Source organism: Octopus bimaculoides, chromosome 27, assembly GCF_001194135.2.
Source record: "Octopus bimaculoides isolate UCB-OBI-ISO-001 chromosome 27, ASM119413v2, whole genome shotgun sequence".
NCBI lineage: Eukaryota > Metazoa > Mollusca > Cephalopoda > Octopoda > Octopodidae > Octopus > Octopus bimaculoides.
The window spans coordinates 12,811,146-12,823,692 of NC_069007.1; the positions used below are offsets into that span (position 1 = coordinate 12,811,146).

The 12,547-nt window shown below is 38.2% G+C and overlaps 1 protein-coding gene across 1 annotated transcript in view; it reads right to left on the reverse strand.

Annotated features, from left to right (window-relative positions):
* The window catches only part of LOC106881777 (ubiquitin carboxyl-terminal hydrolase 20), a 71,563-nt gene that overhangs the window by 50,858 nt on the left and 8,158 nt on the right, over window positions 1-12,547 (reverse strand). Inside the window, exon 3 of the mRNA XM_052977178.1 lies at window positions 8,394-8,495. Coding sequence (XP_052833138.1) covers window positions 8,394-8,471 — 78 coding nt within the window. The 5' untranslated portion in view covers window positions 8,472-8,495. The remainder of the gene's footprint in view (window positions 1-8,393; window positions 8,496-12,547) is intronic.

Consider the following 12,547-nt stretch of genomic DNA (forward strand, 5'->3'; position numbering starts at 1 on the left):
CACCTTGAAGGTGTAACACCTGAATCTTTCCTAAACCCCACCTTACTGCTTTAAAAAAGGACATGGAGGCTTTGGAACACTGTGTCCCTGAGGAGGTGGGGAGAAACAGACAGGGTATTCATGGCTAGTCAAAGCTGACCCAGGACTCAACAGAAAAAAAAAAAAAAAGAAACCCACAGAAAACATAACAAAAGCCTGAAGATGAAGCAGTATATATATTCCATAACAAGTTGTTTACTCATTAAGAGACCTCTCACTGAATAAATTATTGACTCAACTCCAGCTATTTACTCACAAAGAGTACATTTAAATAACACCGCCTGGAATAAATCAGTTTATTTGTTTGACAGATCATTGTTCTTTTGTAAAAGCTGTGTCAATGAATAATAGATTTAGGTCATTGCTGCCAACACAGATAAATGATAGAACTTCAACCAACAAGGGAACTAAGTCACAACATCACACCTTTTCAGATGAGGGGCCTTAAGGGATATCTATGTGCACCAGAGACATTCTTAAAATACAACTTGGGGTTTTAGAAAATCCATGCTTGACACCTTGAGTATCCGGTAAAAGAGGTTATTTCTAATTACATGTGATTAAAAAAGTAGATATGGCCATGTAGGTAAGAAGTTCTTTTCTCAATTACATGGGTTCAGGTTCAATCCTACCACATGTTACTTTGGGCAAGTGCCCTTTTTTTTTTGGGCACCAGGATGAGCAAGGTCTTATAAACGAATATGGTAGACAGAGACAGCAAGAAGCTACAGTCACAAAATGTCCCCATTTGTAGATTTGCAGCTGAGTTTCAACTGGTGACATTTGTTCCCATTGTCTATCAACAAGGAATCAGTTAACTCTGTGTTTTGAGATTCCTCTGGAATACAAAAAAAAAAAAAAAAAAAAAAAAAAAAAATGAAAAACTGTTATGGTAAGGGTTATTGACAGGAAGAACATCTGGCTGTAAAAATCCTACCTCTTATTCTACCCTTTCTTCCCATACTAGCATTAAAAACAGACATTAAACAAACACAATAAATAAACAAGGTAAGCAGGATTTTATTTTTATATTTTTCCTTAAATTTTCAACTTGAAAGCATCATTTCTTTCCTATGTAACTTCCCTATGTGAAATTTACCAGAAATTTCTTAATCTCCAGCTTGTCATCAAGTCAAAAAGATTAAAAGACAGTGCTGCATTGCAGGGAACATGCTGGAAATGATAGTCTTAAATCTTCCTCAAATCTAAGCACTTGGAGGCCTCCTCACTAGCTTGTGGTGGTATGAGAAATATTGTTTGTTGATAAAATTGTTTTTACAGCTAGACTAATGACTTTCCTACTCCCAGTTTTTCTTTTTTCTTTTTATATTGTGAAGTTATTTAACCCTTTTGATACCAACTACCTGAGACTGCCCCAGGCTCTATGACAAACTTATTGTTTCAAAAAAGGTCTAAATTATGATCTTCCATCAAATGTTTTCGCTAAATTGTTCCAGGTCCCAGTTTAATAATGCAAAAGTTATTTTACTAAATTCTTCATTATTTTAAAAATTAATTGAAACAAAGGCAACATATGTTAACAGAAACATAGTAACAAAAGGGTTAACATTTTAGCAGTCAGATTACTGTCAAGATATAATACTTCTTTATTCATGTTTTGAACCCCTAAAAAAAAAACAGCTACAGTAGTAGCATCTAATGTACTTCCACAGTCCCCATCTGGCAATGCCGGTCAGGAGAGGAGGTCAATGAGAGGGTTAGGGGAGAAAATATTTGGTCAATGGTGCCAGACATACTACATAGGGAATTTGGAGTGGACAGAGCTGGGAGCTTCTCAGGAGAACAACACAACAACAACATAAAAAGATTTTAAGTGATTAATAGATCTCTTCGCAGTTAATTATCAACAATTGTATTCATCATTAAAATGAATAATTAGTATTATTAACATGGTGAGCTGGAAAAATTGTTAACATGCCAGTCAAAATGCTTAGCGGTATTTAGTCTGTCTTCATGTTCTGAGTGGAAATTCTGCCGGGGTCGACTTTGTCTTTTATCCTTTCGGGGTCAATAAAATAAGTACCAGTAAAACACTGGGGTCAATGTAATCAACTTACCTACCCCTCCGAGGTTGTTGGCCTTGAGCCAAAATTTGAAACTATTATTATCGTTATCATTGAGTGAAGGAGCAATGCATGCCATCAAAGTGACACTGGGGTAAAATATACGAAGCCCAGTATACCCATCATGACTACCCGTCTGATAAGGGTGCACTAGGCACATGCATCACAACTATATGTGCACGACATGGTGATCTCAAAGCAAAATAAACAGTGCATGACCTTACAGATGAGGCCCAGTTAGAATTTTCTTCAGGTTGAGTAGCCTATCCCACTCAAAAAGTCCCTGAATAAAGGTTGTTTAAGGATGTTGAACGACACACTTATGTTTCCAGAGGTGAATTATCCAAACCCCAAAGAATTCTTCTCAACACCTGGCTTTGATGTTAATTTCTGCTCATGATCAGAGATGCACATATTGTCAGCCAGCAAGGAATATGCTCAACTGGTTGAGCAGCTGACAAGCAAATCTGTGGTGTTGAGCAGAATATATGCTGTAGCCCATCTTTTATACCAAGACAAAACAATGTACATGATAACACTTCCAATCAGTTAAGATCAGAAGCCATGAAAGCCACTGCCTGGTACGGCATCAGAGAATTGGAGACCAAGCTGGCAGAATAGTAACCATGCTGGAAAAAACACTTAACAGCAAAGTCCAAAGTCAACTTTGCCGTTCATCCTTTCAAGGTTGATCCCAGTACTCAACCGATACAACATTTCAGGCCTTGTGCCTATTAGTAGAAAGAATTATTAAAGTGGTGAGTTGGTAGAATCAGTGGAGTATAGAATATACTTTACAGCATTTCTTTCAGCTTGCTACATTTGGAGTTCAAATCTTGCCGAAGTCAACTTCTTTGTTCTTTTGGGGGAATCAATAAAATAAAGTACCAGTCATATACTGAGATCAATGTAATAGATTAACCCTCCTACCCTTCAAAATTTCAAGCCTTATGCCTAAATCAGAAATTATTATTATTATTGAGTGGTTGGCGTTAGGAAGGGCATCCAGCTGTAGAAACTCTGCCAAATCAGACTGGAGCCTGGTGTTGCCATCCGGTTTCACCAGTCCTCAGTCAAATCGTCCAACCGATGCTAGCATGGAAAGTGGACGTTAAACGATGATGATGATGATTATTATTACTTGAGGCAGCACGCTGGCAGAATTGCCAGCGTGCTGGGCAAAATACTTAGCAATATTTCACCCATCGCTATGTTCTGAGTTCAAATTCCACCGAGGTTGACTTTATCTTTCATCCTTTCTGGGTCAGATAAAATAGATATGAGTTGAACACTGGGGATCAATGTAATCAATTCATCCCCACCCCCAAAATTGCTGCCCTTGTGGCAAAATTTGAAACTTATTATTATTATCATTATTATTATTATTATTATTATTAAGCTGGCAGAATTGTTAATGCACTGAGCAAAATGCTTAGCAGCATTTTATCCATCCTTACATTCAGAGTTCAAATTCCACCAAGGTCAACTTTGCCTTTCATCCTTTCGGTGTCAATGAAATAAGTACCAGTGCATTACTGGGATTGATGTAATTGACTGCCCCTTCCCCTTCAAAATTTCAGGCCTTGCGCCTATAATAGAAATTATTACTATTATCATCATCATCATCATCATCATCATTGCAAGTTAATAAAATCATAAAAATGCAGACAAAATGCTGAGTAGCATTTCATTCATCTTTTTGCTCTGAATTCAAATTCTACCAAGGTTGACTTTGCCTTTCATCTTTTTATTTTTTGGTGGGGGTCAATAAATTAAGCATCAGTTAAGTGCCGAAAACAATGTAATCAACTTACCCCCTCACCACCACCACCACCCGCCCTCCACTTGCCTGTCTTGTGCCAAAATTTGAACACAACATTATTATTAATATCATTAAGGCAGCAAGCCGACAGAATTGTTAGCACACCAGGCAAAATGCTGAGCAGTATTTCGCCCGTTGCTCCGTTCTGAGTTCAAGTTCCACCGAGGTCGACTTTATCATTCAGAGTTGATAAATTAAGTACCAGTTACATACTGGAGTTGATCTAATCAACTGGCCCCCTCCCCAAAAATTTTGGGCTTGTGCCTAGAGTAGAAATGATTATTATTATTATTATTATTATTATTATTATCATTATTATTATTGTCATTATCATTACCTGAGTGGTTGGCGTTAGGAAGGGCATCCAGCTGTAGAAACTCTGCCAAATTAGATTGGAGCCTGATGTTGCCATCCGGTTTCACCAGTCCTCAGTCAAATCGTCCAACCCATGCTAGCATGGAAAGCGGACGTTAAACGATGATGATGATGATGATGATGATTATTATTATTATTGTCATTATTATTACCATTATTATTATTATTACCATATGTTTGCTATTTGGTATATATTAGTATATATTGATTCATTTTTAATTGTTTTGTTGTTCCTGTACTATTAATGTTGGAATTTAGGTCTAGGTTACATGGAGAATAAATTGAACTAAATGAATTATTAATAATCAGGCCAGACTGAAGTATTATTGTGTTTGTTTGTTCAGTCAGAGAAGAGACAGTCAAGTTCTGTCAGGTTAATGACATTGCTCCAATTCATATGCAGTTAGAACATTTGGAGAGAGTACTTGAGCAAGGGGCACAATTCCATAAGGTGAAATAACTGACGGTGGGGGGGGGGGTTATGTTTTCTGTAGTAGTTTCAGGTCAAGAGCTGCAGTCATGCTGGAGCACAGCTGTTAGAAATAAGTTGATATTGGTTTCAAATTTTGACATAAGGTCAGCAACTTCAGGAAGGGGGTAGGTTGATTACATCGACCCCAATACGCAACTAGTAGGAGATACTTGCCCAGATACTTGCACTGGAATGGAACTTTATTTATTGAGCCCCAAATAGATCAAAGGAAAAGTTGATTCCGGCAATATTTAACCCTTTGGTACTCATTATTCTGTCAAATGTAATGATTTTTTTTTATTCACATTGTTTGGAATTAATCATGCATTATCTCACAGCTTTGAGATTTCAATGATGTGATTACTCTCTCTTTTACTTGTTTCAGTCATTTGACTGTGGCCATGCTGAAGCACCGCCTTTAGTCAAGCAAATCGACCCCAGGACTTATTCTTTGTAAGCCTAGTACTTATTCTATTGGTCTCTTTTGCCGAACCGCTAAGTTACGGGGATGTAAACACACCAGCAACAGTTGTCAAACGATGTTCGAGGACAAAGACAGACACACATATATATACATATATATATGCAACAGGCTTCTTTCAGTTTCCGTCTACCAAATCCACTCACAAGGTTTTGGTCGGCCCGAGGCTATAGTAGAAGACACTTGGCCAAGGTGCCACGCAATGGGACTGAATCCAGAACCATGTGGTTGGTAAGCAAGCTACTTACCACACAGCCATGATTTATACAATGACATAGTAGGATAGGCGTGAGAGGCCAGAGTTGGCTGGTTTGAACATAAAACAATATTTTGGTCTGGTGTGGCTGGTTTAAACACTAAAGGGTTAAACTCAAACCACAGAGAACAAGAATAAGTCAACAAGGTCAACACAATTATGTTCAACAGCTCCTTACTTGAACCGATTAAAATAGAAATAAAAAGGAATTTCTCCATATTTTCAATTCAACGGTAAATAAAATTAATAGGATTTGACATTATAAAAACCAATTTATGATAGACACAAAAAAAAAAAAGCAACTCATAATTATCTCCCCTTTTTGAAATTTGACAGAGGAGGAAAAGTGGTATCCATAACATATGTTGTGGTACCTCAGAGACTGAAAAGCAATGGATTAAGCCATCATCTTCATTTAACATCTGTTTTCCAGGCTGGTATGAGTTAGATGGTTTGACTGTAAATTGGTAAGCTGGAGAGCTGCAGCAGATTTCAATCTGATTTGGCAAGGTTGCTATGGATGGATGCCCTTCCTAATGCCAACCAATCTAAGACTGTGGTGGGTGTTCTTCACATGCCACGAGCATGGGTGCCACTGACTTGACAGGTCTACACAAGCACAGTATATCACCAAAGGCCTCAGTCACCTGTCACTGCCTCCATGAAGCCCAACGCTTGAACAGTGCTTTTTACGTGCCTGTCAGACGGCACAACATTTGATTTGCAACAGAAAGAAATGATGCATCAAAACACTGAGTTTATTCTAGGTGTGTGTAGTGTTTTCTGCTATGCATATGTAGCATGTTTTCTCGTGTGTGTCTTGTATGTGGTGCATCTTTTCTCCGATGTAAGTAGTGTCTTCTATATGGAAGTGTTTTCTATAAGTGCGTGTGAGGGTGATTTCTTCAGTGTGTGTGTGAGCTTTCTCCAATGTATAAGCTGTGTGTTTTCTCCTGTGTTAAGAACTGGGTATTTTCTCATGTCTGGCTTGGCATTTTCTCCCTATCTGCAAGAACCATCAGTGACAAGATTTTAGTTTGACATTCATCTTGGTAGGAGGGAGAGTTACCATGGGTAAATAGCTAATTAGTGGTGGTCGTGGTGGTATTTGCATTGATAAACCCACAACCTCCATACTGATTATGCAATGTAAACAAAGGGTGCACAAAAGACGCAGTGAGATGCAAAGCAGGCTGAAAGAGAAGAAGGTGCACATAAGTAGCAGACATACAGATGTAATTAGAGATAGAGTATCACTGAAATGTAATATTGTAACTGACTGTACTTAGAAGGGGTTGACAGGGTCTGTTACCTAGGCAACAGATTCAGCAGTGGGAGTGAGTGTTGTAAAAATAGAGCGATTAAAGTTGTTATGACTATGAATAGGAGCAGACATGGCTGTGTGGTAAGAAGCTTGCTTCCCAACCACATGGTTCCAGGTGGATTGTGAGTGGATTTGGGAGATGGAAACTGAAAAGAAGTTCACTGTGTGTGTGTGTGTGTGTGTGTGTGTGTGTGTGTGCATCTTTGTGTATCTTTGTGTATCTCCCCCACCACTTGACAACCGGTGTCGGTGTGCTTACGTCCCTGTAACTTAGCAGTTCAGCAAAAGAAACTAATAGAATAAATACCAGACTTTAAAAAATTTTTTTTAAAGTACTGGGGTTGATTCATTTGACTAAAAACTCTTCAAGGTGGTGCCCCAGCATGGCCACAGTCTAATGACTGAAACAAGTAACAGATAAAAAAAATAAAGATTTACATAGGAACCAGTGTTACAAGAGAGAACTATTACCTCTGCTGGCAATAAAAGGTTTCCATCTTCAAGTGAAGAACGATTACAATATCACACTTTGCTTGTAGGCAAAGTGTAGAATTACATGGCGGTGAGATATGTTGAATGGAGAGGATGTGCAAAAGATGAGAAAAAGAGAAAAGGAAAAAAAACGCAATACCTATTTCTGAGGGATTAGAATATAGATCTACGAATGTGAATAGTGCAAAATATTCAATGTGTGTCTATCATCTGTGAGAACTCAGAACTGGTTAAAGAGTATATTAGTGATATGACAGTGTTAATAATAATAATAATCCTTTCTACTATAGGCACATCATCATCATCATCATCATCATCATCATCGTTTAACGTCCTCCTTCCATCCTGGTATGGGTTGGATGGTTTGACCAAAACTGGCCAGGCAGAGAACTGCATCAGAATTGTGTGTTTGTTTTGGCACGGATTTTATAGGTGGATGCCTTTCCTAACACCAATCACCAGCAGAGTGGACTCAGTGCATTTTACATGGCACCAGCAAGATCCGTTTTGGCATGGTTTTTACAGCTGGATGCCTGTCCTAACACCAACCACTTTACAAGGTGGACTGGATGTTTTTTTACATGGCACCAGGATCACTGAGTAACTCATAAGCAAAAGATCCTTTGAGAGGGGTGGAGCATTGAAGGAAGGGGCATTGAGTCAATGGGTATGAATATGTAGAACTGTATAAAAAATACGAAGCCTTCCAACAGTCATATAAACACAAGCAACAGTTAATGCATTCTGGGTAGCAGAGCATTGTGGGTCACTGCTGGTGCATGTTATTCCAATTCAAAACCTGAAAGTTGAGGAAGGTGTTTAGTCAATTACATCGAACCTCAGTGTGTGACTGGTATGTTATTTTATCAACCTCGAAAGGGTGAAAGGCAAAATTGATGAGTAATGTCAGACAAGGAAAACTGCTTGTATGGATGTTATGTTCATGAAGGATGCAAATTGGGTGAAGAATTATTGCATGATCCAACCTGACTTTAAAAAAAAAAAAAACTGGTTCCGAAGACAGACAGAAATCAAAATAAATACTAACATCATGTTTCTTGCATATTTCCCACGACTGGTTTTCGCTGATCACATGAACATGTGGACAATTGGATGACTGGCGCATTATAGCTGGCTTCGTTTGGACACTCTACAAGAGAAAGAAAAAGCGAATAAAAATTAACGAGCATCTATATTAATCATAAAGAATTTTTTGGTTTGTTACTTTTTAAAACATTAAAACACACACAATAAAGTAAATAAATAAGTAGCAATGTTCATCATCATCATCATCATCAAGGCATTTTGTCCATCTTACCAAGGTGGTCTTTGCCTTTCATCCTTTCAAGGGTCAACAAAATAAGTACCAGTTGAGCACTGGGGTCTATGTAATTGACTTACACCTGCCCTAAAAATTGCTGGCCTTGTGCCAAAATTTGAAATCATTATCATTACTATTATTATTAAGCCAGTGAGCTGGCCGAATTGTTAGCACGCTAGATGAAATACTTAGCAGTACTTTGCCAGTTGTTATGTTCTGAGTTCAAATTCCACCAAGGTTGACTTTGCCATTCATCCTTTTGGGGGTCAATAAATTAAGTACCAGTTACGCACTGAGGTTGGTGTAATCGACTAGTTCCCTCCCACCAAATCTGAGGCCTTGTGCCTCCAGTAGAAAGGATTATTATTATTATTAAAGTGGTAAGCTGGCAGAATCATTAGCATGCCAGGCAAAATGCTTTATGACACTTCATCCGTCTTCACGTTCCGAGTTCAAATTCTGCCAAGGTTGACCTTACCTTTCATCATTTCAGGGGTCGATAAATTAAGTACCAGTGAAACACTGGGATCAATGTAATAGACTAGTCTCCTTCCCCAAAATTTCAGGCCTTGTGCCTTTAGTAGAAAGCTGGCAGAATTGTTAGCATGCTGGGCGAAATGCTTAGTATTTCGCCCATCACTACATTCCAAGTTCAAATACCACTCAGGGTCGATAAATTAAGTACCAGTTGAATACTGGGATCAATGTAATCGACTCATCACTTCCCCCAAAATGGCTACCCTTGTTGCAAAATTTGAAACCATTATTATTATTATTATTATTGTTATTATTACTGAGGTAGTGAGCTAGCAGAATTGTTAGAACACTGAGAAAAATGCTTAGCAGCATTTTGTCCATCTTTACATTCTGAGTTCAAATGCTGCCAAGGTGGACTTTGCCTTTCATCCCTTTGGGGTCAATAAAATTAGTACCAATGAAGCACTGGGGTCAATACAATTGACTTACCCAAACCCCTAAAGTTGCCAGCCTTATGCCAAAATTCCTAACTGATATTCATCATCTTTTAATGCCTGTTTTTCCATGTTGGAATGGGCTGGATGGTTCAACAGAAGCTGACAAGCCAGAGAACTGCACCAAGCTCCATTATCAGCTTTGGCATGGTTCTTTTTATGGCTGGATGCCGTTCCTAATGCCGACCACTTTGCAGAATGTACTGGATGCTTTTTAAATATGGTAATTCCTTGACTATCGCAGGTGTTACATTCCAAAACCCACCATGACAGGTGAAAATCCGCAAAGTAGAAACAGTATTATCATTTTCATAATTTGTATATATTTTATTATAAATGCAAGACAACACCACGGAGGAATTGACGTAAGCTTAAATAATAAACCACAATATGGCGAGGGATTACTGTAGCACCAACAACAGTGAGGGCACACCACAAGGTAACTCAAAAGATGGGACCCCTTAACTGAGAGGGGGAAGTAATATTGAGGAAAGTGGCTTTATACTAGGTGATGAAAGGTTAAAGTAGGATAGAGGGTCTGAAACAGATGTCCCCCACTACTGCTTGACAACCAGGGATGGTTTGTTTATGTCTCTGTAACTGAGCAGTTTGGCAAGGGAGACCAATAGAATAAGTACCAGATTCATTCAACTAAAACATTTTTCAAGGCAGTGCCCCAGTATGGCCGCAGTCTAACAACTGAAACAAATAAGAGATGTTAAGCATGAAACCTGGAGCACAAGTGAGCTGCGTGAGAGGGGATGGTCACTAAAGACATTTGCTTGTGTAAGAAAGTTGGTATAGTCTATTGGATGTGTAATGTTATCCAGAATGCAAAGTTGCAGCAGAAGTGAGCTTTGAGGTTGATGGCTGGGTGCTGAAGACGTTGGCTAAAGCAGTGGTTCCCAAACATTTTCGAGCTGCCGTTCTTGACACCCAGTCCCCACCCCAACTAACCATCACAAACATAGACCTCTTTCTGAAGCAAATTCAAAACAACTGTATTTAACAAATAAAAACTTAACATAATGAACCCATTATTTTGTTGTTTTTACATGAATCGCTACCCTGTTATTGCCCCACTTTTCTTCAACGTCCCCTTGGACCTTTCCACTGCACCCAGGGGGGCAATACCACCCACTTTGGGAACCACTGGGCTAAAGTATGCTGGAGAGATGACTATTGGAACAGCTGTTTGGAAGTGGTAAAATAAAGAGTACTGAGTGAGAAAGAAGGGATACACTGAGTAATGCTCAACACATGCAAACAGATGAGATGGTCATGGTTGGACCACTTTTGATTATGGGTTAGCTCAACCGGGGATGAACTACAACTAAAACAAGTTCTGAATTATTTCTTTGTTGTAATCATGTTACCCACAATCACTGTCACATGACTTGGAAGTAATTTAAAATTAACAATTAATAAACTGAGTCAATGAGGGAGCTTGTATGTGGTTGCTTGAATTGCTAGAAATAGCACCCAAATAAACTTCATGAAATAAACAAGGCTGAAATGCTTGATCAGGTTCACATGGGCAGAACATAAATTAAAATAATACATTTGCAGGAAGGTCCAAGCGTCCTATTGTTTTGCAGGCCTGAAAATAACAACCAAGATTTACCCAAAGTGACTGAGAAGATTCAGTAGAAAAGAATGAGAATTGCTGGTCATTGCATCGGTCACCCAGAAGAACCTGTGTCAGTGTCAATTGGTCTTATGACAGTTAGTTGAGAGAAGAATCAACAGGGGAAGAAAGCATCAAACCTATGTGGACAACTTGTTTTAAGGACAGTGGAATGGCAAATGTTGAGAAATTAAGAAAATACATGGAGGACCGTGGTGGATGGTGTGCTTGTATGAAATCACTGAAGCATTTGGGAAGATGGCCAAACTAAAACTGAACTGAAAGCACTTACATGTTTAACCCTTTCTCTTGAAAAACACTACCTCTACTTCAGTTAATTTTGAAACTAAAGAATTTGGTATATTAACTTTGTCATTATTAAGCCTATGTTTGGAATATAAATGGACATGAAATTTTGATGGAAGGTTTTAGTTTTGGTCACTTTAAAATGATGGGCTGGTTATCAAAGGAGTTCGATATATTCAAGTAGTTGTTTACCTCTTGGTCAGTCTTGATCAAAAACACTTATGATGAAAAGTATTCCAGCCATGACAATCCTGTCTTTTTAAAGCTAGCTACGAATAAATATTATACAATGTCCTTCCCTGCTATTTATAAGGGATATTTAACTTATTCCTAATAGGTTGATTGAAAGCATTCCCACCATTTTTCGTTCCATTTCCCACCTCCTGGCAATTTTTCAAAACTAAATTTACCCCACCCACTCTCCTTACTTTGCTCAATATGACCTTGCACTTTTATCAAGCTAAAACAACAAACAAAGAGGAAATTTTTAAATAACTGTTTTTCAACATTATTCTTTTAATTACAAATAACAATAAAAACAGTCACATCACAATGTTATTACACCTAATAATGACCTAATGAATAGATACCAGAACCAAACACATTCTTCTAAATTAGACTGAATTAACAACAGTAATTATGAATTACACAATACAAATTGTTAAATTCTAAGTGAAACAATGACCAGATTTGGTATTCTTTCACAAAACAGGATTACTTCATATTTTCTCAACATCAAATTTTGAAGAATTATAACCAGAAAAAAAAAAAAAGTACAAATTCAGAACCAGCAAAATTACCTAATGAGAAGGTAAAATTCATCTTAATTTCAGAGCCCTAGACGTAGAGGCCTCCCTCTGTGGATCAATTTGGCTTGAGTGTTGGACCAGAGAAATGTACATCATCTTCATCAACATTTAAAGTCCATTGTCCATGCTGGCATGAATTGGATGGTTTGACCAGGGCTGGCAAGCTGA